The 27,257-nt window shown below is 34.9% G+C and overlaps 1 protein-coding gene across 1 annotated transcript in view; it reads left to right on the top strand.

Moving 5' to 3' along the window:
- UFL1 (UFM1 specific ligase 1) overlaps positions 1–18,731 on the top strand; it is a 61,418-nt gene extending 42,687 nt beyond the window's left edge. The window contains exons 8-19 of the mRNA XM_082633594.1: positions 179–325; positions 1,629–1,804; positions 2,442–2,621; positions 4,368–4,488; positions 6,603–6,719; positions 9,707–9,824; positions 10,960–11,123; positions 11,207–11,337; positions 13,378–13,458; positions 13,778–13,863; positions 14,397–14,577; positions 16,689–18,731. Of these exons, the coding sequence (XP_082489720.1) occupies positions 179–325; positions 1,629–1,804; positions 2,442–2,621; positions 4,368–4,488; positions 6,603–6,719; positions 9,707–9,824; positions 10,960–11,123; positions 11,207–11,337; positions 13,378–13,458; positions 13,778–13,863; positions 14,397–14,577; positions 16,689–16,904 (1,718 nt within the window). The 3' untranslated portion in view covers positions 16,905–18,731. The remainder of the gene's footprint in view (positions 1–178; positions 326–1,628; positions 1,805–2,441; positions 2,622–4,367; positions 4,489–6,602; positions 6,720–9,706; positions 9,825–10,959; positions 11,124–11,206; positions 11,338–13,377; positions 13,459–13,777; positions 13,864–14,396; positions 14,578–16,688) is intronic.
- The last annotated feature ends 8,526 nt before the right edge of the window (positions 18,732–27,257 follow it).

Here is a 27,257-nt window from a genome sequence, read left to right as displayed (position 1 = left end):
TCATAAATGGCAGGAAAGTTTTGTCTAAAATATAATGTCTTTATTTAGTATGAAATTTAAATTTTAAATTGCTTTTTTAAAGTGTAAGAATAACTAAATTGTGAAATTTTAAAGTGTTTTATTTTTTGAGATTTTTACCTGCTCTGATTTTTTTCTGTTTGTTTGCTTTTCTTTTAAGCTGTTCTTGAGGAACTTGTTAATAGTGGACGCTTACGAGGCACTGTGGTTGGTGGGAGACAGGATAAAGCGGTGTTTGTCCCTGAAATTTACTCCAGAACACAAAGTACTTGGGTGGATTCTTTTCTCAGGCAGAATGGCTACCTGGGTAACTTTTTTTCTTTTTAACTAAAAATCATTTCTAATATTAAACACATTCTTAGAAAGATTGTACTAGCCCTGGGAGTACACATGTACTTTACTGTTGGCCAGCAGACTATAATGGTTCTCTTTGAGTATAAAAGTAGTCATCACACTGTAGGTTTTTGTGGGTCATGTAACTGAGTTTAATTCCATAGTTATTGAACAGTTGTAATGTAGAAAGGCCAGAAGCTGGTATTGATTGTTACCAGCCTTCTAGTAATGTGATACGTATATATATAAGATACTTCAAGTTCTTTTTAATTCATAAAAAGTAATTATATTTATTATATCTTATAACTTATGAAGTTGCTTGGTTTTTTAGTTACATAATCTTAGAAATATTTTATTGCTGTCAGTTTTACAGTGTTCATTTTTATTAGTTATCCAATACTTCAGAAACATAGAAGTTATTCTAAATTTTGTTTCTGAGGTTCCATCATTTGGATAAAGTAGATTGATTGAATTTAATCATTAAAACAGGTAGCATATATATATAAAACTCAGTTTGATCAATTTCATAACCCAAGTCAAACTATGTAAGGGATCAGTTACCTATAAAGTATACCTATAAGTCATTAGTGTTCAGTTTAAATGTGTGCTAGAATGAATACTGGCTTGGCTTATGTTTTCTTGACTTTCTACAATGTGCCTTCTCAGTTTCTTCAGCCAAGGACTTGGATTAGAATTTTGTTGTAATTAATTTCCTTAAATATTATTATTTGAGGACAGAGAGAGCATGGTAGATATCTCTAATAACTTTAATGGCTGCAAACTTAAGTCTTAAATTTTTTACTTTTGTTTTATATGCTAAATCTTTTACTAGTATAAATTAGACTAGAGATTGCTTTGTCCTCAGTTGTCTAATGAAACATTTGAAAAATAAATTCCATTCCTTTAGTTAACTATAATCAAAATTCCAGTTTTTGTTTCTCTACTTAAATCATTACATTCCGTTATCCTCATTTCTACTTTTATTGCTCTTTAGTCCTCATGTTTCTCTTTGACTCCTCAATTGGAGAGTAAGAGACAAAACTGAATTAATGAAGTACTTGAACCAATTTTTCTACAAATATGTTTAGTAATAAAAATTTGGGAAGGTAATATAACCAGGGAATAGGCTATGGTACACTTCTATGTTTTATTCTTAAAAATCTCTATTAGAATACAGTGCATTCACAAAGAATAGATTTTGGTAGAACTTAACTTTTTCTGAGGTTTCTAAAAGGTGTGAATGATGATTCTATTCCAACCTCGTGATGTATTTCTAGAATTTGATGCTTTGTCCAGACTTGGAATCCCAGATGCTGTGAGCTACATAAAGAAAAGATATAAGACTACACAACTCTTGTTTTTGAAAGCAGCTTGTGTTGGTCAAGGACTTGTGGATCAGGTGGAAGCATCAGTAGAGGAAGCCATCAGCTCTGGAACATGGGTCGATATTGCAGTATGTTTTATCTTTTTCTTATTAATTTTCCTTTAAACCAGTGACAACTGATACTTCACTAGTATATGGCCATTTTAAGAATTAGGATGTAGCTTTCAGGAAGGATACTTTCATGGTTGGCCGGGGGAGGAGGGGTATTAATGAAAATGTTAATTTCAGATAGTAGAAAGAGCTAAGAAGAAATGTATTTTGGAGGCAAAGTTATCAGGACTTGAAGTTGGAATGTTTTTGAGTTTTTGAGAGGAACTCAGTGTGACTTGTAGGTTTGGGGCCTGACCAACTGAATGGAGAGTGGTTCCATTAATTGAGATGGGGGAGCAATGGGGAAGAGAAGATGGGAGCTGGGAGTCTGAGGTCAGGAGGCGCAGACCACGTTGTTTTGAACGGGACATGTTAAAATGTGAGATACCTGTTAGGTACATGAGTGGAGGGAGGTTAGGGAAGCAGTAGGATATGTGATTTCAGAGTTCGGAGTGAGGATAAAGGTAGAAATACAATTTGGGAAGTTGTCAGCATATAGATGGTTTTGAAACCATTGGACTTAACGAGATCACTTAGGGAGAGGATACATATAACAAATGGTTTATCTATATTATATTGCATTTATACTTTGTTTTCATTTTGTTTGTAATTCTAGCCTCTGCTACCCAGTTCCTTATCAGTGGAAGATGCTGCAATATTGCTTCAACATGTGATGAGGGCACTCAGCAAACAGGCTTTAGCTGTAGTCTTTAGCGATACTATTGTAGTCAGTGAAAAATTTATAAATGATTGTACAGAACTGTTCAGTGACCTGATGCACCAAAAAGCTGAAAAGGTATGCCAAATTTCCTTTCACCTACTAATTTTAACAGTACTTTCACATTAGAATCATCTGATGACTTTTGAAAAATGAGGTAAGCAGTATACCCAAAACTGAACACTGTGTTTCATACATTATTTTCCTTCAGTGCATCATTCCTTTTTATTTCCTCTCCTGGATTTGTTTTTCTCCTTCATTCCTGTCAGAACATAGAGTTAGAACTTAGGAAGCTGCTTTTATAAATTGAAATCTTATAAATGAAATTATATATTTCACACTTAAGTCACCTGAGGGTATTGGTCCAACATTAAAATCCATAAAAAATGATGCCTGTGGATTATATACATAAATGTATAGTATATTTATCAATCAGTACACATTATATTTACTAAATCTAGCAGAGCCTCATAATTTTACTTATTTGGGATATACCAACAGGATAACTTACTAAGGAAAGAAATTGTTACTATTAAAATTGATTAGTTCCTCAGAGCAACTGCTATGGAAGTGTTTAGAAGCAGAGGTCATGCCAGGTCTGCTTTAATGACTGTTCAATTCATGTTTCTGGTTAGCAGCACCCTCATTATAAAGCCTGCTCACAAAATAGGTAGAAAAAGCCCATTTATATCTCAGACTGTTAATAAATTCATGAGGGCTTATTAACTATATAAATAATTTGTATTTATCTGTATTCCTTTTAAGCTCCTTAATAGTCTTAAAAATGATATAACTTTTCTACATTTGGCCTGCAAAGCAGCAAAGAGGAGTAAAAAGTACACAGGATTGATATCAGTAAACCTGAGTTCTAATTTCAACTTGTTTACTCTGTTTGCCTTTGACAAATAGACTTCCAGTTTCCTCATCTTCAGAGAAAAGGATGGTGATGCCCACTCTCACAAGGATAAAAATAAATTAAGGAGCAATGTAAATAAAATGTTTAGTACATGTTAGCTGCCAGTTACTAAATGACTACATAATTATTTTCATTTGAGACCCTTTACTAAAATAAAAATTTAACACAATTATTGATTTTTTTTTTCTTTCCTTGCACTCCTCCCTCCAACCACAAAAATAAATTCAGGAAAAAAAGGTGATTTTTTTGTTCGAACTGTCAACATCCTTAACATTTCTTTGCAAAACTGAAAAGGAAGTATTTTTAATGTGAAAATGTATGTTTGTCACTACAGATTTAGAACTCTTTCCCATGATAAAGAATCAGTTTCTGAAGTTGGAAATAGTTCATTGTTCCTAACATAAATTAATAAAAAGCAAAGATCAAGAATGAGTCCAGAGGGGAAAAAAGTTCACATGCCTAAGTATGCAACTCATATGTGATCATTATGGTGGGGTGCGGATGGAGATTTCATTATCTTTCTAGTAATCTCAGATATCCAAGTGGCACTGGACCTTGGGAGTCTTAAAAAGAGAGGTAGCAAGGGTCATCCGTTAAGCAGTGCTAAAATTAGCCAATAACAATTGAAGAGGATTGCATCTGATGCTGTGTGATCAGCTGTTCAGTGATAGGATAGGATTTCTCACTAGCTGGTAATAAATGCAAAAAGTCAAGAACAGCGAGGGAGGAGACTTATTTGGGGCATGGAGAAACAATCTCAGAGTGGCAGCTGAGACAAAGCTCTATAGTTCTTAGCAATGAAACCAAACAAGAACAGTTAGGTTGTGAGTATATAAACAACTTTTATTTTATGCTTTTTGTAATGTTATATATTTTTGCCTACAAAAAATAAGTATGTTTTATTTCAGGAAATGAAAAATAATCCTGTTCATTTAATCACTGAAGAAGATCTGAAACAAATCTCCATTTTAGAAAGCGTTAATACAAGTAAAAAGGATAAAAAAGATGAACGAAGGAGGAAAGCAACAGGTAACAAATTATTATTAACAAAGAAGATTCAAGATGAGTTTATTTGTTGCAGTGAACTTTGCACTTATCAGACCTTTTGAAAGGCCTTTTATTTGGTTGATTCACCTTTAGCTGTTAATATTAACCAAATCTTTTTCTAATGAATTAACTTTTGATTATGAAAATGAAAATATTGGTGATTACTTACTGTTTCATTTTGTGAGAACTAAGCTAATTTCATGATCTCCTGTTCTCATTCTTTGTTCCTGCCCCAGTAGCTTTTTTTTTCTTTCTTGATTCTCAAATTTTGCAAATTTGTGTTCACCTCAAGGCCTTTGCACAAGCTGTTCCCTCCCAAGCTTCAAGTAACTGTTTCCTTCTTGTCATTAAGAGCTCACCTTTAAATGTCAGTTCCTCACAGAGGCCTCCCTAACCACCCAGAATAGTATACACAGTCACTCTCCATCGGATTATCCTCCCAGTTTTTTTTTTTTACAGGACTTTTATCACTGTGATGTCTTTTATCATCTGGGAGTCTGCTCCATCTCATTTATTGTTGTTTCCCTAGTACTCAGAGCACTCCTTGGCATATTTTAAGTGCTCCATAAATATTTATTGAGTGAATGAATTTCCCAAGGACTTTTAAAAATTCTTTTAATTTAGAGTCACTGGAAATTATCCTAGGTAGCACTGGCATACTAGTACTTGCATTTGGAAATTAACATGTATTTTCCGTACTTTTTAAGTAGGAATAATTTTATTAGTGCTGTATCAGGGTTAAAGAAATTAGATATTCAACATATTTCATTATTAAATACAGCTATATTAAACACATGTTATAAAAACTTTATTTGCTGTGGGAATTCACTATATCTTTGAGATTCCTCTTCAAAAACCTTTTTCTACAAAATCAATAATATTTTGAAATTTCTGTTCTAGGAAAACTACGTAGTAAATTACTGCAATAAATCATAATAATATTCATAAGCATGCATAGTTTGTTATTTTAAGATATAATTATAAATCCACCTTAATTGATTGCACTTTTGTCAGTATAACTAGTCTGTTTTATATCCTTCTAAAAATTCAGGTTCATCTGGTGTTTTGTTCTGATAGTGCTGTTTTATAATAGTTTAATTACAGTTCAAGGAATAATGTCAAACAAGAACATCTTTCCCATAAGAAACTTATTACCAAATGTAAGATACATTCACTTTAAACTTGTGCTTTTGAAATTGTGTTTTTGTCATGAAAGCAATAGAACTTATAGAATATGAAGTCTAAGGGAATTCTTCTTAGAGTTTAGAAAAAGATCTTTGTTTATATAAATCATTTTATTGAAAAAATGAATCTTTTATGAAGAAATGTATTTTCAATATTTTTCAGTGTTACAGTTCCATTACTAAAGTATCCTATTTTGTTGAATAGATATTTTAAATGTAAATATATAATAGCAGAGAAATACCTCAGTAACAATTTTACTTTTATTTACAGTGTTTTAGTTTGTTTCATAGTTTGTATTTTTTTAGTCTTCATTTAGCCAGTAGGTGATTGATAACTGTATTTTTCTACTTAATCAATTTAATATTTATGGTCAACATTTATTGAGCCCCTGTTATGTGTCAAGCATTGCCTTAACCTCAAGTATGCAGATGTTAGTGAGATGTTCTCCCTACTGTCAAGAAGTTATCTTTTTGGGTGGCGGGAGAGTCAGGATGTCTCCTGTAAACCCGGGGAATAATCTTTCAATCAAAAAGACAAAACCAAATTTGTGAGGTACTGTAGTTGGGGATGTTAATGAGGCTGTGGTAACAGAGATAAGCAAATTAGGGCACTTTTGAAGAAGGTAGAAGAGGAGGTAAAGGAATGGGTTTGGCCAGGAAGAGACTGCATTTAGAGGAGGCAGGTTATCTAATGAGTTGCTCAAATTCAAGAGGTTTCATATCTTATTAATTTTTACTGATTGAGTTTACAAAACTTGTTTTAATAAAGAAACTACAACCTTAAAAAGTGGCTAAAAGGTCAGTTATTTGGCTTTATTTTTCTACTGTAAAGTTAAATACAACGATATATTGTCATTATTTCTAAAAACAGTATTTAGTTAGGTAATACTAACTAATGTCATTTTCCACCAGAGGGCAGTGGAAGTGTGAGAGGAGGAGGTGGCGGCAATGCCAGAGAGTACAGAATTAAAAAAATCAAGAAGAGAGGGAGAAAAGATGACAACAGTGATGATGAACCATCTCACACAGGTGTGTAGCTTATTTCACTCTTCCTTTGTATGTGCATGATTTTTTTTAACATTTTCTTAAGATGCATACACTTAGGTGTCTATGCTTAAAGGAAGTCCTTGCTTTGCAGAGTTTCAGTGAGCACAGATTTCAGTTAGTTAAATAACACCAGAGTCCCAACAACACAGTTCATATTTCAGTTACCAGGGTATATTAACTGTGAGTAATTGCATAAAGTACAAACTTTGTCGCTGTCTCCTTAGTCTACAGATCAGCACGTAAATAACAGATGTGCGTCATGATCTGTGACAATCACATCACTTATTTCCAAGTTTTTCAGAGGCTGATCACTGTACATCTTATTCACTTTATGCATAGAAAACACAGCATGTAGTTGTGTTGACTTCTTGTCCCCCAGTGATAAATCCATGTGACATTTTATAAAAATGGATAATCGAAAGAGGGAATTGGCCAACAAAGATAAATTTGCAGGAAAGGAAAAGTCATAACCCTGGAAATAAAATATAAATCAAGAATAAATGGAGTTATAAAAGAAATGCCTGACCATGGGAATGTTGGCATTGCCTCTGTTCAAGAGACTCTAGCTGCGCAGTCAGAGAAACTTGGTGAAGGCAGAAATAAATAAGGGAAATGGTTGTGACGAAAAGGATAAAAATGTCTTAGAGGATGTGAAGTTGGCAAAATGCTTCACATTAAAGGAATTCTCAGAGATGTTTCACAGTGCTGAAAGGGCAAAGGATAAAATGTTGGAAGCTGATCCAGAGTTTAAAAAGGAATATGACAACTTGCCCAGGCATAGAAAAAATGCTTCCTCTGTATTTTAAGTTACTGGATGAGAAGGCAAGCCCTGTTCATACTATTCTTGATGAGTGTTTTACAAAGAAATAAAACATTTTCATTCTCAGTGTTTCTGATGTGCTAAATTAGTGTACTAAACTAGAACTATTAGTCTTATTTTTCATTTCCCTATACATTTATAACCAACAGTAAGAGCTTTGAATGTTTGCACAAACATTTTTAAAAGGTTACAGAACAATCGTAAATTTTCCCATTGTTTATTAAGAACACTTTGCAGTTTTAGCTTGCACAGATTTTTATGGTCTCCCAGCTTCCATGCAAAAGAAATTAGAATATTTTACGAATAGTGAATCTCTACACAGTTAAGTAGAAAACATTAATTTCATTAATTTCATGCATGTTTAATTTTTATGGTAACACCTAATTGGTTGGTTGCTTCTATCTAAGCAGGAGAATTAAGTATATGCATCTTTCTTTGCCTAGACTTGTTAGTGTTTGGTATGGTTAAGTTAGCAAGAGACATCTTTGCTTTTCTAAATAAAACTGATTTTTTAAATGTTTGTTTTTAAAAAATTAATGAAACTGTGATACCTCCCCTCCTTTTCCCCACCAAAAAAAAAAAAAAAAACTTGATGATTTGACATTTTCTTTTACCTCTTCCACAGAATTTATTATGTATGGGCTTGGGAGATACAAGTGTCAAGTGACAAGGCTTCAGATGTTAATGTGCTGCTACGTGTAACAGAACAATTGCTTAAGATGGGTCTAAAGTAGTCTAAGATATGTAACAATGGCTACTGTTCTCAACATACATAAAGCAGTATTAATTAAAGGAAAAGTATCTTAGAAACTATGAGCTCTACCCTTATTTTAATTAGCATTAAGACTATTCTGTGTGAGTTTTACTTTTTCATTAATAAATGGATTTTCCTGTTTTCCCAGATGTAACAAGGAGTGGGAGTAAAGTAGCATTTAAAAAAATACTTCTCTAAAATCTGTAGCCCTAAGTAATTGTTAAATGAGGTATGTGATACTCTTTTTGTATATAGTATAAGAGAGGAGCTATAAAAGAGTAAAACCATTCTCCCTATAAAAAAGGTAATTTCAGTGCTTTTGAAAAAGGGTTCTGTTGTAATCTCAGAAATGGAGGATGCAATTAGGTTCTCAGCTAAAATATACAACCAACTCTGTGTGAAAGATTACTAGAAGGAAATACAATTTAATAACTAGTAAAATGCATGCAGGAAGCAAACGGAGAAATCAGATACTATTTGTTGAGAGATCAGGAATGAACAGCAGATCTCAGAAAAAAAGGATAGTACTTTTCCATCTATTCTAAAGCTATATAATAAGTAGTTGTACTTAGATCTTGATGCATAGTGAAAATTGATTTTTGAGCTATTCTATTTTTATTTCCAAGGTTTTACTTATAGAGTCAATAACCTAATTTAGCTGGGAATAATCACTTTTTTATAGTTTTACAATTAGTAATGGAAATATTGTTAGCTTTCTTTGCAACTCATACTTTTCCAAGTAAGTGAGTAGGCATGACATTTCCACAGTTAACAGTTATTTCCATTACATACAAATTTTCCTTGGTATAGAATTATTTTTGTGAGAGCAAAAATAAATTATGGGTGTAAAATTTTAAGTTGCTTTTTCTTCCATGCCTTTCCAAAATAGACAATTTTAGCTCAATTCTACTGGAGTTGTGGTTCACTTGATTATAAAGACCTTTCCTTAAAAGCTTGTGTGAATTATAAGGATGATTGGATTTTTGTTAAATATTTATTTTTATAAAGAAGGACATTCTGCTCAGTATCCATTGTTCAACAGAAAAATTATCCTTTCCTAAAAGATTTTTTTTTTATCCACTTGTTTTGATTTCCAACTATTTTCATCATCCAAGTTAGTTTGGGGGGGAAAAACTCGTCTTTATTATTTTTTGATTGACTTGTAGAAAACAAGTTAGAAAACTATTACTCAAAAGAAATGCCACTATATGTCCTATTTTAACAGTGTTTTCATTGGTTATTACTATTGGTGATTTTGGTGACAGAAACTAACAATGGAGACTTTATGGTAGGCAATAAATGAATTACCATCTTATTAAATATATTAATGGAAACTTATTTGCTTGTAGGTTGCTTATTTTTGTTGTTTTTTCCTATGGCTCATTTTTATTACAGGAAAGAAGAAGCCAGAGATCACTTTTATGTTCCAGGATGAGATTGAAGATTTTTTACAAAAACATTTACAAGATGCCCCTGAGGAGTTTATTTCTGAACTTGCTGAGTACTTAATAAAGCAAGTATAAGAACATATGTTTTCTGTTTTATAATAGAAATTTAGTGAGTTATTACTTAAAATTTTTACCAAGATCATAGAAAACATAATTTAGGTGTTTTCTTTTCAAACCTTAAAATTTAACCTAGTCATCAAATTCCAGATTTTGTTTGCTTACAGAAACAGTTCAACAAACATTTAAGTGCTTTGGGCAAGGCAGTGTCGGAAATACAGGGCAGGAGTGTGGAGGTGGCCTCCTTCACTCATCTTACAGTTCTAATTGGGAGAAAAACACCAGCACTGATCACTGGCTGGTCTCTAACACTGCATGAAAGTACATCTAATATGAAGAAGAGTATCTTCTATTTGACAGAGATTAAAAAGTTCACTTTTAGGGAGAAAATAAAGTAACACAGCGCCCTCAAAGAGAATAAAATAGACAGCACTACCTTATAAGTGAGCCAGGCTAAATTTTTTATACAGAAATAAAAGAGATTGTGTATAACTTGACTACTGCTAACTAACATGGTTTTCCCCCAAGTTAGTCTCTATGTGTAAGCTTCTCTAAATGCAATCCAGGAGCCTAGTGCATCTAAATTTTTGAATTAGAAGAACAGCTTTTGTAGTGAGATTTTTAAAAAACTTAGGTGAACATTCTTGTGCATGAATACATTACATAATTACATTTTTCATATATAAAAAGATGAAATAGTTACTATTAATCATTTGCCATAACTTTTTAAAATAATCTATTCTGAGTTGGGCATAAAAAGATTTTTTTAAATACATATCTTTTATAGTACATTAGAAATTGAGAATTTGTTATCATTCCTGAGGATGGGGAACAAATGTATAGGCTACTGTTCTCCAAGTTAACTTTAAAAAGCTGCTCCGAATTGAATTTGAACTGAAGCTTTTGTTACTGTTTTTCTTATTGTCTTTCATGCAATAACTTTTAGTACTTTAAAACAGAGAAAAATAATTCATTGAAGTTATAATTTCTGGAATTTGAGGGAAAATTCTTATTAACTATTCTCCAAATTAATCTTGTTTAACAGGGATCTTTTTTAAAGCCTTATTTGCATAGAAGCAAAATTTCTTACCTACATAAACCCAGTACATTTTAATAAACTAAATATATTTATCTCATGCACAGACCTCTAAATAAAACTTATCTCGAAGTGGTACGTTCAGTATTCATGTCTTCAACTTCTGCCTTTGGAACTGGCAGGAAGCACACGATCAAGGACTTGCAAGAGGAGGTTTCAAACCTTTATAATAATATTCGATTATTTGAAAAAGGGATGAAGTTCTTTACAGGTATTATACTTAACACTGTTTTTTCATTGATTCTCATAATTGTCCTTGAACATTCATTTTAATGAAGCGCTTTTATTTTCCAGATGATACCCAGGCTGCTCTTACGAAGCACTTGCTGAAGACAGTGTGTACTGATGTCACTAATCTCATTTTCAACTTCTTGGCTTCGGAATTAATGATGGCTGTAGACAATCCTGCAACCATTACAAGTGAAGTAAGTTAGTGACTTTCTTGCCACTCTTGATGTGTTTTGCTTTGAAATCCAAGCATGTTTTATTTTCTCACATCTAAAAGGAAAATAAAAGGAGTTTTTAGGAAGAAATCTGTCAGATTTTTAGTTCAAGTTTAGTACAATATATATACAGTTGCTACTAGGATTGGTAATATAACCAGTCTATTAACAGTAATAATAAAAGTAAGGAAATACTAGTCATTGTGTCTGGGAATGCCTGTAAGAAATATAGCATGCGTGCTTGGCCTTCTACTTCCTATTATTGTACAGAAAGCAACAGGAAAACGTTTTATTATCTCTGAAAAAAGTAAATAAATAAGCTGAGTAGCCTACAAAATCTTTTTGTAAGCTCATCAGATGACTCAGGTTGGATTTAATTTCACCAGGTAGCCTTGCAAAGAGTGAGGGTCACTATTCAAAGAGGTGTAGGATGGAGAGACGGGACAAATGAACTGGCTTACTTTAGGCAGATCTTCAGGGAGAAGCGGTGTCCATCATAGAAGCTGGAAGTAAAGCAGCTGAAATTTTAACAAATGCTTCAAGGTCTAGGCTAGCATCACAGTTTAGAATCCAAGGAAGCACCCAGAACAAGGAAAAAAAAAGGGTAATGATGCTTAGTTACTTTGGAATCAGCTACTTTATTTTTTCCTGATTATTGTTACGTCACATCCCTTTTTCCTGCTGAGTTGCAAGTCCTTTATCAGTGTTTTGACTTTGCAGTCATTTTCATTTCGTGACACCATCTCATTTATTTAGACTAATTCCAGTTCATTTTCTTAAATTCTAATCTCAAATTCAAAGCTCATCTCTTCCCTTCTTGCAATGTAAGGTGGAGCTATGGCTCCCAGTTGCCTACAGGAGGAAAGGTATGGCCTATCCCTAGGACTCCTCCTCCTCTTCTCTCTCACCCTAGATCTACTTAAGGTTGGAGATTTAGGAAGAATGAAAGAGACAGCAGTGCCTTCATAAGACTGACTGCATATCACTGGCATTGATCTAGGTCAAACCAAATCAGTCTAATGCTTGTGGCTTCTCGTGATGTGGCCTTTGTTGCATAGGTGGGAATATGTTGTTTTGTGGGGATGTTTTTAGTATCATGTGACTCCTTCTCATAGCAAGTACTCCCCGTAAACCTCCAGATAAAGGTCCATTTATCTCTCCTACCCCGGCAAGGTACTGTTTCCCTCCCATTCTTTGCATTGAGCAGTGATTCTCAACTGCTTGGATAGTTCCATGTACCTGCCTGCATGCCAGCCTCTGCTGTGGGAAGTACCTGAGGCCCTTCCCATGCCCTTTAAGGGCCACAGGAGGATTGCTGTAGCATGGGGTAGGAGTCAATAGGTTGGTCCAATCTTCTAAGACATACTGTAATTTTCAGGGCCTGCTGGCCTAGCCATTCCAATAAGGCCTCCTCCAGAAATTTTGCACTAGAAGGAACCCTAAGACTCTGGTCAAGAATGCCACCAAACTTCACAAAGCACAGCTGTGTGGAGAGGGGTGCTGAAAATGTTCCACACACCAGCCAGTATAACAAGCATCCATACTTCTGTGGTTCAGGTCCCCTCGCTTATAGGCATCCTGGAACTTTATGGCCTTCTGGATCTTTATGAGTGGGGCCCCCTCACTTGGCCTTAGAGAAAACACTCTTCCCACCACAATAGAAAAAAGAGGGAGCAGCCTCTTACCCCAAATTCTCTTTTTCTTGCACGATGAATGGTGTGTATGTGCTCATTCACTCATGCACTCTCTGTTTCTCATTCTTCTTCTTATACTGCTGGAGCAGATGGGAGGAGTAGCAGCTGCATCTAGCGTCTTTGACTGACTGTGGACTAGCATTCTGATTTTAGAGTATTTTAGCATATTTTTATCCCTAGTTTGTGGTCTAAAATATAAGAACAAAGATAAATTTCACTCAGCATTCTGTTACAATAGTAAATACTCATTTTTTGTTTTGCTTTGTTTAAACTTATATCCAGTACATGTCAAAGACACAATTCCAAAGGAATTTCTTTTGCCCTATAGGTAAGAAAAAAAATTCTAAGTAAATTATCAGAAGAAACTAAAGTAGCTCTCACAAAACTCCATAGCTCTCTGAATGAAAAGGTAAGTGAAGTTTTATTCTATTTAGATATTTGGGCTAGAATTTGTGATCTTTGAATAGATAGATTTTTATCAGAATAACTGAAAACTAAATCTAAACCTATTATCCTGCACTCAGACATCTCTTTGGCAGGTGAAGGAAGAGACCACGCTGGGGGCATTTTACCCTCTAGTCCTAAATCACAGTTTCAAACTTCATGACAAAATGACCTTTTTAAAAATTGTATCCAGGGTGTAAAATGATAAAACGGTATTAAATGACTGCTTTTCTTTAGGCAACCTGTTTTATAAAAGTAAATCACGGTATTAAATACCTTTTCAGAGCATAGAAGACTTTCTTTCTTGTCTGGATTCTGCAGCAGAAGCTTGTGATATTATGGTGAAAAGGGGAGACAAAAAAAGGGAAAGGTAACATTGAATTAATGTCTGAAATTTCGTATCTGAAATTGCAGTCTATCTGAATCTTGCATAGAGAACTGTTGTGTCTAAATGGCTGTAGACCTTCAGTCATAGTCAGTCTTCATATCCTTCGGTGTCTCTCCCTGACCCAATAGAATAAGGTAGCAGAGTTGCTAATCCCATAGTTGATCAAGCCTGGGAACTTCTTATTAGCTTTAAGACCTTCTTTATAGGAAAGCTTATTTAATCCAATGCACATCTGTTTGATCCCCAACAATTCAAAATAAAAAGCATACTTTGAGTATCCCTGCTCCATATATATATATATATATATGTTTTTCTGTCATATTCTAGCATATTAGTTTGTCCATGCTGTTTAGGATTATGTGTGTCTGTATCCCCTAAAAGGACCTTTAAAATTGTCATGGAACTAGAGTAATTAAACTAGAGATGCTAAAAATGAAAACAGAAGAGAAGAACTGAAGTTGGTGAGAACTTGTTAAAATATGATAACGTATTTATGTTATTTTATTTTTATTTAGGCAGATACTGTTCCAGCATCGACAGGCACTGGCTGAACAGCTAAAAGTCACAGAAGACCCTGCTCTCATTCTGCATCTCACATCAGTTCTGTTGTTTCAGTTCTCAACCCACAGCATGCTCCATGCACCTGGAAGATGTGTCCCACAGATCATTGCTTTTCTGAATAGTAAAATTCCAGAGGTATTACATTTTCAGTGCACTTGAAACTTTTATAGCTTTTAGATTCTGAATATTTTGAATGGATAGATGTGAATCACTGTGAACACTAAGACACAAAACATTAACATCATCTTCCTGCTTCCAAGAATGGAAACAGTGAATAAGGAGGTTGATTTTTAAAACTCAGCATAGCTCAGGAATCTTTCAGAATCCTGTAAGATCCATGGTAAGGAATATTCTGAATCTGGAAATTAAGCTTTTGGAAGAGAAATAATAATGTTCAGTCTTCCATTTCAGTTTATGCAGGTTTAACCCGTCCTTTAAGGACCAGCTCAAAAATTCTTATCCTGCACAAATTCATTTGAGAAACTCTTCAGCTAAAGGTAAATTGGCTTCTTTGAACTTCCATATCACTTTGACTGTATCTTTGGTGACAGAAGCTAGCTCAGTCAACTTACATTAAAATGATCTGTGTTCATGTTTTATCTCCCCCAAACTGTAAATTCCTTGAGAGCAAGGACCTTGCTAGATTCAGCTTTCTAATTCTATGGCCAGTAATTTGTAGAGATGAAGACTGTCAATGTATTGGGTTGGCCAAAAAGTTCCTTTGGTTTTTTTCCATAAGATGGCTCCAGTAGCAGTCAGTTGTCTTTAACTTTATTTGAAACAATTTTGTTAGATTGTATTAAGACAGCTGTCATATCAGTGTGCTGTTAAAAAGAAAACATCAAAATTGGTGAATTCTTGTGTAGCCATTTTAATATTGGAGATGGGAGGAAAAAAGCAACATTTTCGGCATATTATGCTTTATCATTTCAAGAAAGGTAAAAACGGGCTTCCCTGGTGGCACAGTGGTTGAGAGTCTGCCTGCCGATGCAGGGGACGTGGGTTTGTGCCCCAGTCCAGGAAGATCCCACATGCCGCGGAGTGGCTAGGCCCGTGAGCCATGGCCACTGAGCCTGCGCGTCCGGAGCCTGTGCTCCGCAACAGGAGAAGCCACAACAGTGAGAGGCCTGTGTACTGCAAAAAAAAGGAAAGGTAAAAACACAACCAGAACAGACAAAAAGATTTGTGCAGTGTATGGAGAAGGTGCTGTGACTGACTGAATGTGTCAAAAGTGGTTTGTGAAGTTCTGTGCTGGGGATTTCTCGCTGGACAATGCTCCACAGTCGGTAGACCAGTTGAAGTTGATAGCAGTCACATCGAGACATTAATTGAGAACAATCAACATTATACCATGCAGGAGATAGCCGACACACTCAAAATATCCAAATCAAGCGTTTTTCATCATTTGCACCAGCTTGGTTATGTTCATCACTTTGATGTTTGGGTTCCACGTAAGTTAAGTGGAAAAACCTTCTTGACAGTATTTCTGCATGTGATTCTCTACTGAACCATTAACGATAATGTTCCATTTTTAAAACAAATTATGATGAGCAATGAAAAGTGGATACTGTACAATAATGTGGAACAGAAGAGATCATGGAGCAAGCAAAATGAACCACCATCAACCACACCAAAGGCAGGTCTTCATCCAAAGAAGGTGATGTTGTGTATATGGTGGGATTGGAAGGGAGTCTTCTATTATGAGCTTTTTCCAGAAAACCAAATGACTAATTCCAACAAGTACTCCCAAAGAGACCAACTGAAAGCAGCACTAGACGAAAAGCATCCAGAATTAGTCAAAGGAAAACTCATAACCTTCCATCGGGATAACGCAAGACTGCTTCTTTGATGACCAGGCAAAGACTATTACAGCTTGGCTGGGATGTTCTGATTCATCTGCTGTATTCACCAGACATCATACCTTCAGATTACCATTTATTTCGGTCTTCACAAAATTCTCTTAATGGAAAAAAACTTCAGTTCCCTGGAAGACTGTAAAAGGCACCTGGAACATTTCTGTGCTCAAAAAGAAAAAAAAAAATTGGGGGAAGGTGGAATTATGAAGCTGCCTGAAAAATGGCAGAAAGTAGTGGAACAAAACAATGAATAATATGTTGTTCAATAAAGTTCCTGGTGAAAATGAAAAATCTCTTTCATTTTTACTTTAAAAACTGGAGGAACCTTTTGGCCAACCCAGTACTTTGTTCTACAGAAAAATCATGTTAACTTTTCTCCTCTTTTCACAGGTTCAACATACTCTTTTAGTAAAGTATCAAAGTTTGGTTATAAAGCATTTAGTCAGTCAAAATAAGACTGGGCAGGGAGAAGATCCCTTGACTGATGAATTAGACAAAGAACAAGAAGATATCATCAGTATGACTCGTAAGGAGCTTCAAGAACTTTCCTCATCCATTAAAGACCTTGTTGTCAAATCCAGGAAATCATCGGTGACAGAAGAGTAATGATTTTAATTTACTTAATCTTGTCATATAGTAAACATGTTTTCCCCAAAGTTAAAGGTGAGTGGTTCCAAAAATATACACATTTCACAGTCTGGAATCCCCCACCCAACAGCACTTCCCACACTCACAATTCAGTTAAAACAGTAGTGTTGTATTCATTGTAAATCTTATAAAGATGTGAATTTTTGTAAATTGGGTTCTCCATGGAAGATTTCTTTTTCACATTATTCTAAAAATTATACATTTCAGGTTTATTTTCTTTCTAGATGCTGAATGAAGAATAAATTTTCTGCTTTTATCTCTAGGAAAGGACTCATTTGTTGTGTTATTGGATTTCAAGTGACACATGTAAATTTACACATATTAAGCAGAAACTTAAAATGCAGTCATTTTTTTTTGGTGTTGAAAATAGTGTATTTTACTGTTAAATTAATAGAGAATGGTTCAAACCTAAAATACAGAAACTTGCAAAATATTTTTTTATTACTAAGCCCTCATTCTTATTTCTGGCAGATAGATGGCCCCTAATCTCCCCCACAAGAGTGAACTTTTATGTGGCTGGGAGCTTCAGGGATGTGTTTACAGGTGCAGAAGAACACCCAAGGAGCCCATGCACTGCTGTGCTCTATTCTAAAGTAAGATGCTAACAAGAGTGAGAGAAAAAATATAATTTACTACTGATAGGTGTAAGTCACATTTTAACATTGTAATAACTAAAAATTTAAGATAGTTTTTAACCCAGTTTGCATTTCTGAATTTCATTTTTTATATTAATAGTCACCATCACCTAATACTTTGTTGTAGGGGATCTATAAGTGCATTTAAATCATTAGAACTTTTTTTTTTCAAAAATAGAAACACTTATTTAAAAATAGGTGTTCTTGGGCTTCCCTGGTGGCACAGTGGTTGAGAGTCCACCTGCTGATGCAGGGGACACAGGTTCATGCCCCAGTCTAGGAAGATCCCACATGCTGCGGAGCGACTAGGCCCGTGAGCCATGGCCGCTGAGCCTGCACGTCCAGAGCCTGTGCTCCACAACGGGAGAGGCCACAACAGTGAGAGGCCTGCATACTGCAAAAAAAAAAAAAAAGGTGTCCTTGTTCTGTAAAGATTAGTAGTAGTTAAAAGACTAAAATAGTTCCTTGGAGTAATCATTTCAATCAGATGAGTTTCAAGCAACAATTTATTGTATATAAAAGAGGAACTTATTTAAAATAGTAAATTAAATCTCAAATATTTTTTAAAAATACTGTTTTATATAATACCTTACATGGCATTTAAAACTTTTTGAAAATGAATACAAAGATTGGTCTACCTCTACACTAATTCTAGACAAAGTATTAATATTGATTGAAAGAAATATAATTTGCTAAGCAAAGTTGATAGGAATGTAACAAACTAAAAAATATTTTCCATTGCTAATTTTCTATTAATGTATTTTCATAAGGGCAAAGGAAGAAAAATGACAAATCCTCTGTGAACACAAATTCCAATTAGTTTGTTGATTCAGCTTTCAAAATACTGAACACCCAACCTGATTTTTTATTCAGTCTTTAAGGACCTTACCATTTATGTTTCAAGAGATATCAAAGTAATCCACATTTGAGTCAAACTAGATCATAGACAATGAAGCAAATAAAATATTCTGTCTTATTTTGTTTGCATTAAATTTGTTTCATTTATCAAAATGGTTTTTTCCACAGTAAATAAGAGCAGTTTTTATTTTTTTGTAAATAAAATTATTTAGCTGATTTCATTAAAAATCTAATTTCATTAATAAAATAAAAGCTGTTCCATGTTTATCTACTATGATCTTAATGGGCAGATTTAAGAATGTTATTTAAAATAAAGTCTGTTGTTTCTGTTAAATTTTATGTACTTTGAAGCTTCTGTTATTTAATTACTGACATTAATTGATACATATATGTAGTTACATTTTTAAATTCTATTCTGAACATTTTTAAAGGATTTTGTTATATTTTTCTTACACAAAAATAATTCCATAGTCCTTTCATTCCTTGAAAGTTTGCCATTTCGTGAACCATTTCACCTTAGTAAATCATTTTCAGTTAGCTAGTTTTCAGCAAATGTGTAGCTAAACTCTCATCTGCTACTTTCTACTGTTGCAGATAATGGTAGAGATATTTGAATAATGTGCTCAGGTATTCACATTCATGTGTTCCATCTCCAGACCATGTGTTTTTGAATAGTCAAAGGAAACTCACTTCTGACCATCAGAAAGATTCAGTGAAGAGTGGTACATCTTACCAAAATCAGTGTATTTTCCAGAAAGACCTTAATGCTAAATTAGAACAATAAATGTAGAAATTGCTTAACCTGAACGTAGAACCATCTTGAACTTTTTGGAGAATGTATTGATACTTTAGTCAGACCATGAAGCACCAAGGATGAGGTCAAAGTGCAACAGTGAGCTGAAGAAGAGTGTGTGAAGAAACGGTTCAGTCCTTCCTCAGAAATGCCACTTGACCCATGGCCAAATGGGATTTTTTTTCCTATCAAGAGCTAATTTATGTGAGTTGGATAGGGGGTGGGGACGATGGAACGTTTGCTTTCTTTGACTAATACCAATGAAGTCTTTGACCCAGTGTACATGGGAGATGAAAGAAAAACATATTTATAAGCTCTGGGATGTACATTTTCCACAGAACCTAGGAGCACTATTAAAGTGGCTGTTAAAATGATGTACAGACTCACTCAAGTTGCTCCACTTTGAAGGCCACACCAAGCCAACAGGAGAATAAATAGAACCCAGGACTCCACATCAATCAGAGAAGGAAAAGAATCCAAACTGGAAAGAAAGAAGTAAAACTGTCACTGTTTGCAGATGACATGATATTATACATAGAAAATCCTAAAGATGCTACCAGAAAACTACAGGAACTCGTCAATGAATTCGGTAAAGTTGCAGGATACAAAACTAATATGCAGAAATCCATAACATTTCTAACAATGAAATATCAGGAAGAAATTAAGGAAACTCCCATTTACCATTGCATTGAAAAGAATAACATATCTAGGAATAAACTTACCTGCAAAAGACCTGTGCTCTGAAAACTGTAAGACACTGATGAAAGAAACTGAAGCCCACACAAACAGATGGAAAGAGATACCATGTTCTTGGATTAGAAGAATCAATACTGTTAAAATGAACATACTACCCAAGGCATTTTACAGATTCAGTGTAATCCCCATCAAATTACTGATGGCATTTTTCACAGAACTGGAACAAAAAAATTTTTAATTTGTACAGAAACACAAAAGACCTCAAATACCCAAAATAATCTTGGAAAAGAAGAATAGAGCTGGAGGAATCATGCTCCCCAACTTCAGACTATACTATAAAGCTACAGTAATCAGAAAAGTATGGTATTGGCACAAAAACAGACACATAGATCAATGGAACAGGATAGAGAGCCCAGAAATAAACCCACATGTTTATGGTCAATTAATCTACAACAAAGGAGGCAAAATTATACAACAGAGAGAAGACAGTCTCTTCAATAAGTGGTGCTGGGAAAGCTGGACAGCTACATTGTAAAGAATGAAATTAGAATGTTCTCTAACAGCATACACAAAAATAGACTCAAAATGGATTAAAGACCTAAACATAAGACTGGATACTATAAAACTTCTAGAGGAAAACATAGGCAGAACGCTCTGACATAAATTGAAACAATATTTTTTTGGATCTGTTTCCTAGAGTAATGTAAACAAAGGCAAAAATTTAAAAATGGGACCTAATGAAACTTAAAAGCTTTTGCAAAGCAAAGGAAACCATAAACAAAATGAAAAGACAGCCTACTGAATGGAAGAAAATATTTGCAAACAATGCTACTGACAAGGGATTAACTTCCAAAATATACAGCTTATACAGCTCAATATCAAAAAAAAACCAATAAAAAAAATGAGCAGAGATCTAAATAGGCATTTCTCCAAAGAAGACATACAGATAGCCAACAGGTACATGAAAAGACGTTCAACATCACTATTAGAGAAATGCAAATCAAAACTACAATGAGTTATCACCTCACACTGGTCAGAGTGGCCAGCATCAAAAAGTCTACAAATAATAAATGCTGGAGAGGGTGTGGAGAAAAGGGAACCCTCCTACACTGTTGGTAGGAATGTAAATCGGTGCAGCCACTATGGAGAACAGTATGGAGGTTTCTTTAAAAACTGAAAATAGAGTTGCCATATGATCCAGCAATCCAACTCCTGGGTACATATCCTGAAAAGATGAAAACTAATTCAAAAGGATACATGCATCCCAGTGTTCATAGCAGCACTGTTTACAATAACCAAAACATAGAAGAAACCTAAATGTCCATCAACAGATAAATAGATTTTTAAAAATGTGGTGTATATATATGCAACACACTACTCAGCCATTAAAAAGAATGAAATACCATATGCAGCAACATGGATGGACCTAGAGATTATCATACAATCAGAGAGACATAATTATCACTTATGTGGAATCTAAAAAAATCTAAAAAATGATATAAATGAACTTATTTACAAAACAGAAATAGACTCACAGACATAGAAAACAAACTTATGGTTACTACCAGAGGGGATAGCAGGGGGTAGCGGGGAGGTAAGTTAGTTTGGGATAAACATACACACTACTATGCATAAAATAGATAAACAACAAGGACCTACCATATAGCACAGGGAACTATATTAAATATCTTGTAATAACCTATAATAGAAAAGAATCTGAAAATATTTTATATATATATATATAATTTTATAGTTGATTTACCATGACTTGGTAAATCAACTATAAAATTAATTAATTTAGAAAAATAGAACACAGGACAGACCTCTTCCAAACCACCTAAGAAAGAAAGCCTGACTTTTGGGCCTTCAGAAACAGTGTTTATTCCATTTACATCACACACAAAAAAAGGAAAAACTACTTTGAACAGGTTATTAAATTTTTGTAAGTTCCCAGTGTTGTGTTTATCTGTTTTACCAGGCTTGTCTCTATTTGCACCTCTGTTCCTCTTCAGTGATTAGTAGTAAGACCTAACCTAGTAAGACCTAACCTGGATGTGTGTTTGAAGAGCAGGAAGGGATTGCATTGGGGTGTGATGGAAAAAAAGGAGGACATGGTGAATTTAAATCCCTGGCTCAATAATCTCCTGGATCCTGTAAGACAGCTAAGTACAAAGAATATGAATGAAAATCTTAAAAATGTGCCTTGCTTTCAAGGAGAGGGCAAGAATCAACAGTTGTAGTTCCATACAGTATTTTGAGAGAAGCAAGCAGAGGATGTTATGGGAGAAGAAAGTCAAACTGTCTTGCACTGCAGGGAGGGGAGCTGAACGGGCTGGGGGTAACCCCCTGAACTGAGTCCTGAAGGAAAAGTAGGGCTAGCCTGGTATGGGCATTTCTGGGCAGAGAAAAGGAGATTCTGGAGTACTAAGATAAATTAATATGAAATGAGACATTTGAGAATCCCTAAAGTATGAAAATAAGAAAAATGGTTTGGGGAAATAGTGTAAGATGAAGCTGGAGAGGTCAGAGGGGGATCACAAAATGCCTTACATGCTAAACGGAAAAGTTTAGCCATCCTCCGAAAAACAAGGGGTTGCTTTTAAAGATTAACCAGGGACGTGAGGTGATTAGATTTGTCTTCTAGAAAGATCATCCATTCTGAAAGGCAGTTTGACAATTTACCAAAATCCTTTAAAATGCATACATGATTTGTTTTGCATTTCTCTAATGATTAGTGATGTTGAGCATCCTTTCACATGTTTGTTGGCAATCTGTATTATCTTCTTTGGAGAAATGTCTATTTAGGTCTTCTGCCCATTTTTGGATTGGGTTGTTTTTTTGATATTGAGCTGCACGAGCTGCTTGTATATTTTGGAGATTAATCCTTTGTCAGTTGCTTCGTTTGCAAATATTTTCTCCCATTCTGAGGGTTGTCTTTTCGTCTTGTTTATGGTTTCCTTTGCTATGCAAAAGCTTTGAAGTTTCATTAGGTCCCATTTGTTTATTTTTGTTTTTATTTCCATTTCTCTAGGAGGTGGGTCAAAAAGGATCTTGCTGTTATGTATGTCATAGAGTGTTCTACCTATGTTTTCCTCTAACAGTTTGATAATGTCTGGCCTTACATTTAGGTCTTTAATCCATTTTGAGTTTATTTTTGTGTATGTTGTTAGGAAGTGTCCTAATTTTATTCTTTTACATGTAGCTGCCCAGTTTTCCAAGCTCCACTTATTGAAGAGTCTGTCTTTTCTCCATTGTATATTCTTGCCTCCTTTATCAAAGATAAGGTGACCATATGTGTGTGGGTATATCTCTGGGGTTTCTATCCTGTTCCATTGATCTATATTTCTGTTTTTGTGCCAGTACCATACTGTCTTGATTACTGTAGCTTTGTAGTATAGTCTGAAGTCAGGGAGCCTGATTCCTCCAGCTCCGTTTTTCTTTCTCAGGATTGCTTTGGCTATTCAGGGTCTTTTGTGTTTCCATACAAATTGTGAAATTTTTTATTCTGGTTCTGTGAAAAATGCCATTGGTAGTTTGATAGGGATTGCATTGAATCTGTAGATTGCTTTGGGTAGTAGAGTCATTGCAAATCAAAACTACAATGAGGTATCACCTCACACCAGCCAGAATGGCATCATCAAAAAGTCTACAAACAATAAATGCTGGAGAGGATGTGGAGAAAAGGGAACCCTCTTGCACTGTTGGTGGGAATGAAAACTGATAACAGCCACTATGGAGAACAGTATGGAGGTTCCTTAAAAAACCATAAATAGAAGTACCATATGACCCAGCAATCCCACTACTGGGCATATACCCTGAAAAAAACATAATTCAAAAAGAGACATGTACCACAATGTTCATTGCAGCACTATTTACAATAGTCAGGACATAGAACCAACCTAAATGTCCATTGACAGATGAATGGATAAAGATGTGGCACATATATACAATGGAATATTACTCAGCCATAAAAAGAAACGAAATTGAGTTATTTGTAGTGAGGTGGATGGACCTAGAGTCTGTCATACAGAGTGAAGTAAGTCAGAAAAAGAAAAACAAATACCGTATGCTAACACATATATATGGAATCTAAAAAAAAAAAAAAATGGTTCTGAAGAACCTAGGGGCAGGACAGGAATAAAGACACAGATGTAGAGAATGGACTTGAGGACACAGGGAGGGGGAAGGGTAAGCTGGGATGAAGTGAGAGAGTAGCATGGACATATATACACTACCAAATGTAAAATAGATAGCTAGTGGGAAGCAGCTGCATAGCCCAGGGAGATCAGCTCAGTGCTTTGTGACCACCTAGAGGCATGGGTTAGGGAGGGTGGGAGGGAGACAAAAGGGACGGGATATGGGGATGTATGTATACATATAGCTGATTCACTTTGTTTTACAGCAGAAAGTAACACAGCATTGTGAAGCAATTATACTCCAATAAAGTTGTTCTTAAAAAATGCATATACTAAAAAAAAAGAAAATGCATTTTGATTGTATGTTATGTTAAAAATTATCAAATATATTAATATATATTTTTTGCAACTACATAAAGCTCTCCATCCCTGCAGAGAGAAAAAAAGAAGTATATGTTATTTGTGAAATCAGTGTCTCCCCTTCTGAGAAGTAAAATGTGGACTTAAAAATGTGTACAAATATTTTTCCCATCCTCTGATAGAAGAGGAACATAGACAATGTGTCTTTCAAGAAAAGGAGGCAATCTTCTTGGCTCTGAAATATTTTTGTTTATTCACATGCTAGTCTGCTGAAGAAAAACCCTTTCTCTGACTAGTCAAGCTAAAACTAAACTAGTCAAGCTAAAATTCCCACAGGTTTTCTTGTGTTTCTTGTTATTCAATGTAAAGAAGAAAAAAAGCACTTTATCAAACTGTTTTCCTACTAAACTTGTCTTTACTCACCTAAAATGCAGCCTTAAACTTTATTATATAGACTTACAGGTTAGATAATTCCTTGAGGGCATGAAACACAGTACAGAATGTATAGTTGTTTAAATAGTGTCTAGTTAATGTAAATGAACTTTAAGTGAGTGTTCTATATTTTTCTCCTTCCCTCTTTCCCACCTAAATCCAAGTCCTGTGATTCATACCTTATAAATGCTCAGGCTAAGTTTTGGTGTTGAAGAAAACAGATCAGAGAGAGAGTGAAAAAAAGAGGAAGCACTATTCCATCACATATTTCATTATATTGCAGCCATTATTCACAGCCACTTTAAAAATATTTAATTGATTTGGAAAATCATTCACAGTATATTAAGTATAATAGATATACCATATGCAATGTGATCTTGGTTTTCTAATTAAATACATTTAACTATGGCTGTGTAAACATTTGCATGAAAACATTTACATAAACATTTCCTTGTATAGCTATATGTATGCATAATAATATTTGGGTGACGTTTTGAGTTCTGTCTCTTGGATTGCAAGTCATTTTAAACTTTATTTTTTTCATTCTTCCAGACTTTCTGCAAGAAGCATGTATAATTCAATAAACTGATATCTTTAAATAAACAGTTTTATAGTGATATAAAGAAATGATAGAAGGGGACCAGACTGAGACAGATGTCAATTGTTTTATGACTGATGACAATAATCCAAGTGAGAAATGTGAGGACCAGAATGCAGGGATAATGACAAATTTGAGAGATATTTAACAAAGTAAAACCAACAGAAGTTGGGGTTGGGGATGAATGATGGGGATGGTGGAGAATAAATGAGAAAAGTGAGGAGTCCAAGGTATGATGGGTTGGATGATTGTGCCATGCCCTGAAATAGGAAATACAGTGGACTCTCTGTACAGTGGGGAGTTGGGAGTAGATGAGGGTGTTTTGGGGACTGCTGAGTTTGAGATGCCTGGGGACCTCTAGACAAAGACAGCTAATAGACAACAGGATACAGGTCTGGCACCTTAGAGAGTGATACCAGTTGAGAATACAGGTTTAGGAGTCATAATATATCATTAATTGTTTTCATAAGGAACCCCGCAGAGAGCGTAGAGAGAAGCATTCTGAACTGAGGATGAAGCTCTAGGGAAGGGTGAGGTGAATAAAGGGAGAGGAGGCTGACGATGCTAATAAGCCCAAGGAGAAAATCAGGAGAGTGTGACTTAGTGAAACCAAGGGAAGAGAATTTCAAAAAGAAATGGACATGGCAGAGATGAGAAATTTCAGGTAAGATTAAAAACTATTCTTTGGGGTGTTAAGATCTTTATTGAGCTTAATGAAGCTTTTCTTTGGTGGAGTAGTTTGAGAAGGGAGCAGGAGGCCATAGGTTAGATACGTGAATGTAGATTACCCTCTCAGGAAGCACAGGCTTAATAAAGAGGGTAATAGTTCCATAGCTAGATGGGGACATAGGCGATTTTATACCTCCTCGACTCCACTTCCTCACCTATAAAAGGAGAAAAATCATGCCTGTCTAGCCATGGTGTCAAGAGGATCAAAATCTATTACTAATAATATTTTATTTTAGATTGACTTTTATAATAGATTGATTCAGTAAAAGGACATAAGAACAATTTGTTGCTGCTAATCACCATGTTTTCATTTTCATCATATCTTCATAATCAAAGTCGGGTGAATAACAAAGCACAGAGTTGATTGGCTTTATATTTCCCTAGTTCAAGTTTTTTGATTGTATGTAACTGAGTTTGACCTCAGAAAATATTAACATATCATTCCTTTGGCACTTAGAACAAGGACAGTTCAAGTTTGGTCTGAGCATAAATGGAGTTGAGGCGGAACATTTCCTCCCTCACCCACCTTTACGAACTGAAGAAATGGCCTCAGATGGAGCGTTTAAGAGCAAATGTCACTTGCTTTATGGATCAATTTGACCCACTGAGAATTCCTGTTGTGGATTAATTCAATATTCAAACATTTCTTTAGATCCAACTCATGAAATATCTAGCCACTTTTCAAGTTTTGACTTAAGATTTCAAAAGACTATCTGAGTCTGTGCTTAAATGAAGTCATACAGCTGTGGACGTGACATAACAATTGTTGCCAGCTCATAGGGAAATAGACAACAGCAGGGAATGCCAGGTCCACGGTACTGGTGCAGGAAGCAGGCAACTACTTTTGAGTTATCCTAGTCAAATCCAAGGCTCAAAGTTCGCAAATTTCCCAGGAAGGCAGTGATAGAAGCCACAAACCACGGTTCATCTCTCAAGCTACCAAAAACGCTACAGGTGAGAACATGGGGCCACATCTCTTTCCAGATATTTCAAAAGAAAAGCTCTATAGTTCAGCCATTTCTAACCTATAAGAAGGGTTCTGATAGTCACTGAAATAACAAAACAAAAAACAGG

The sequence above is a fragment of the Mesoplodon mirus genome (assembly GCF_964341445.2).
Source record: "Mesoplodon mirus genome assembly, chromosome: 10".
Classification (NCBI taxonomy): Eukaryota; Metazoa; Chordata; class Mammalia; order Artiodactyla; family Ziphiidae; genus Mesoplodon; species Mesoplodon mirus.
This window is presented reverse-complemented; position numbering and strand designations above follow the sequence as displayed.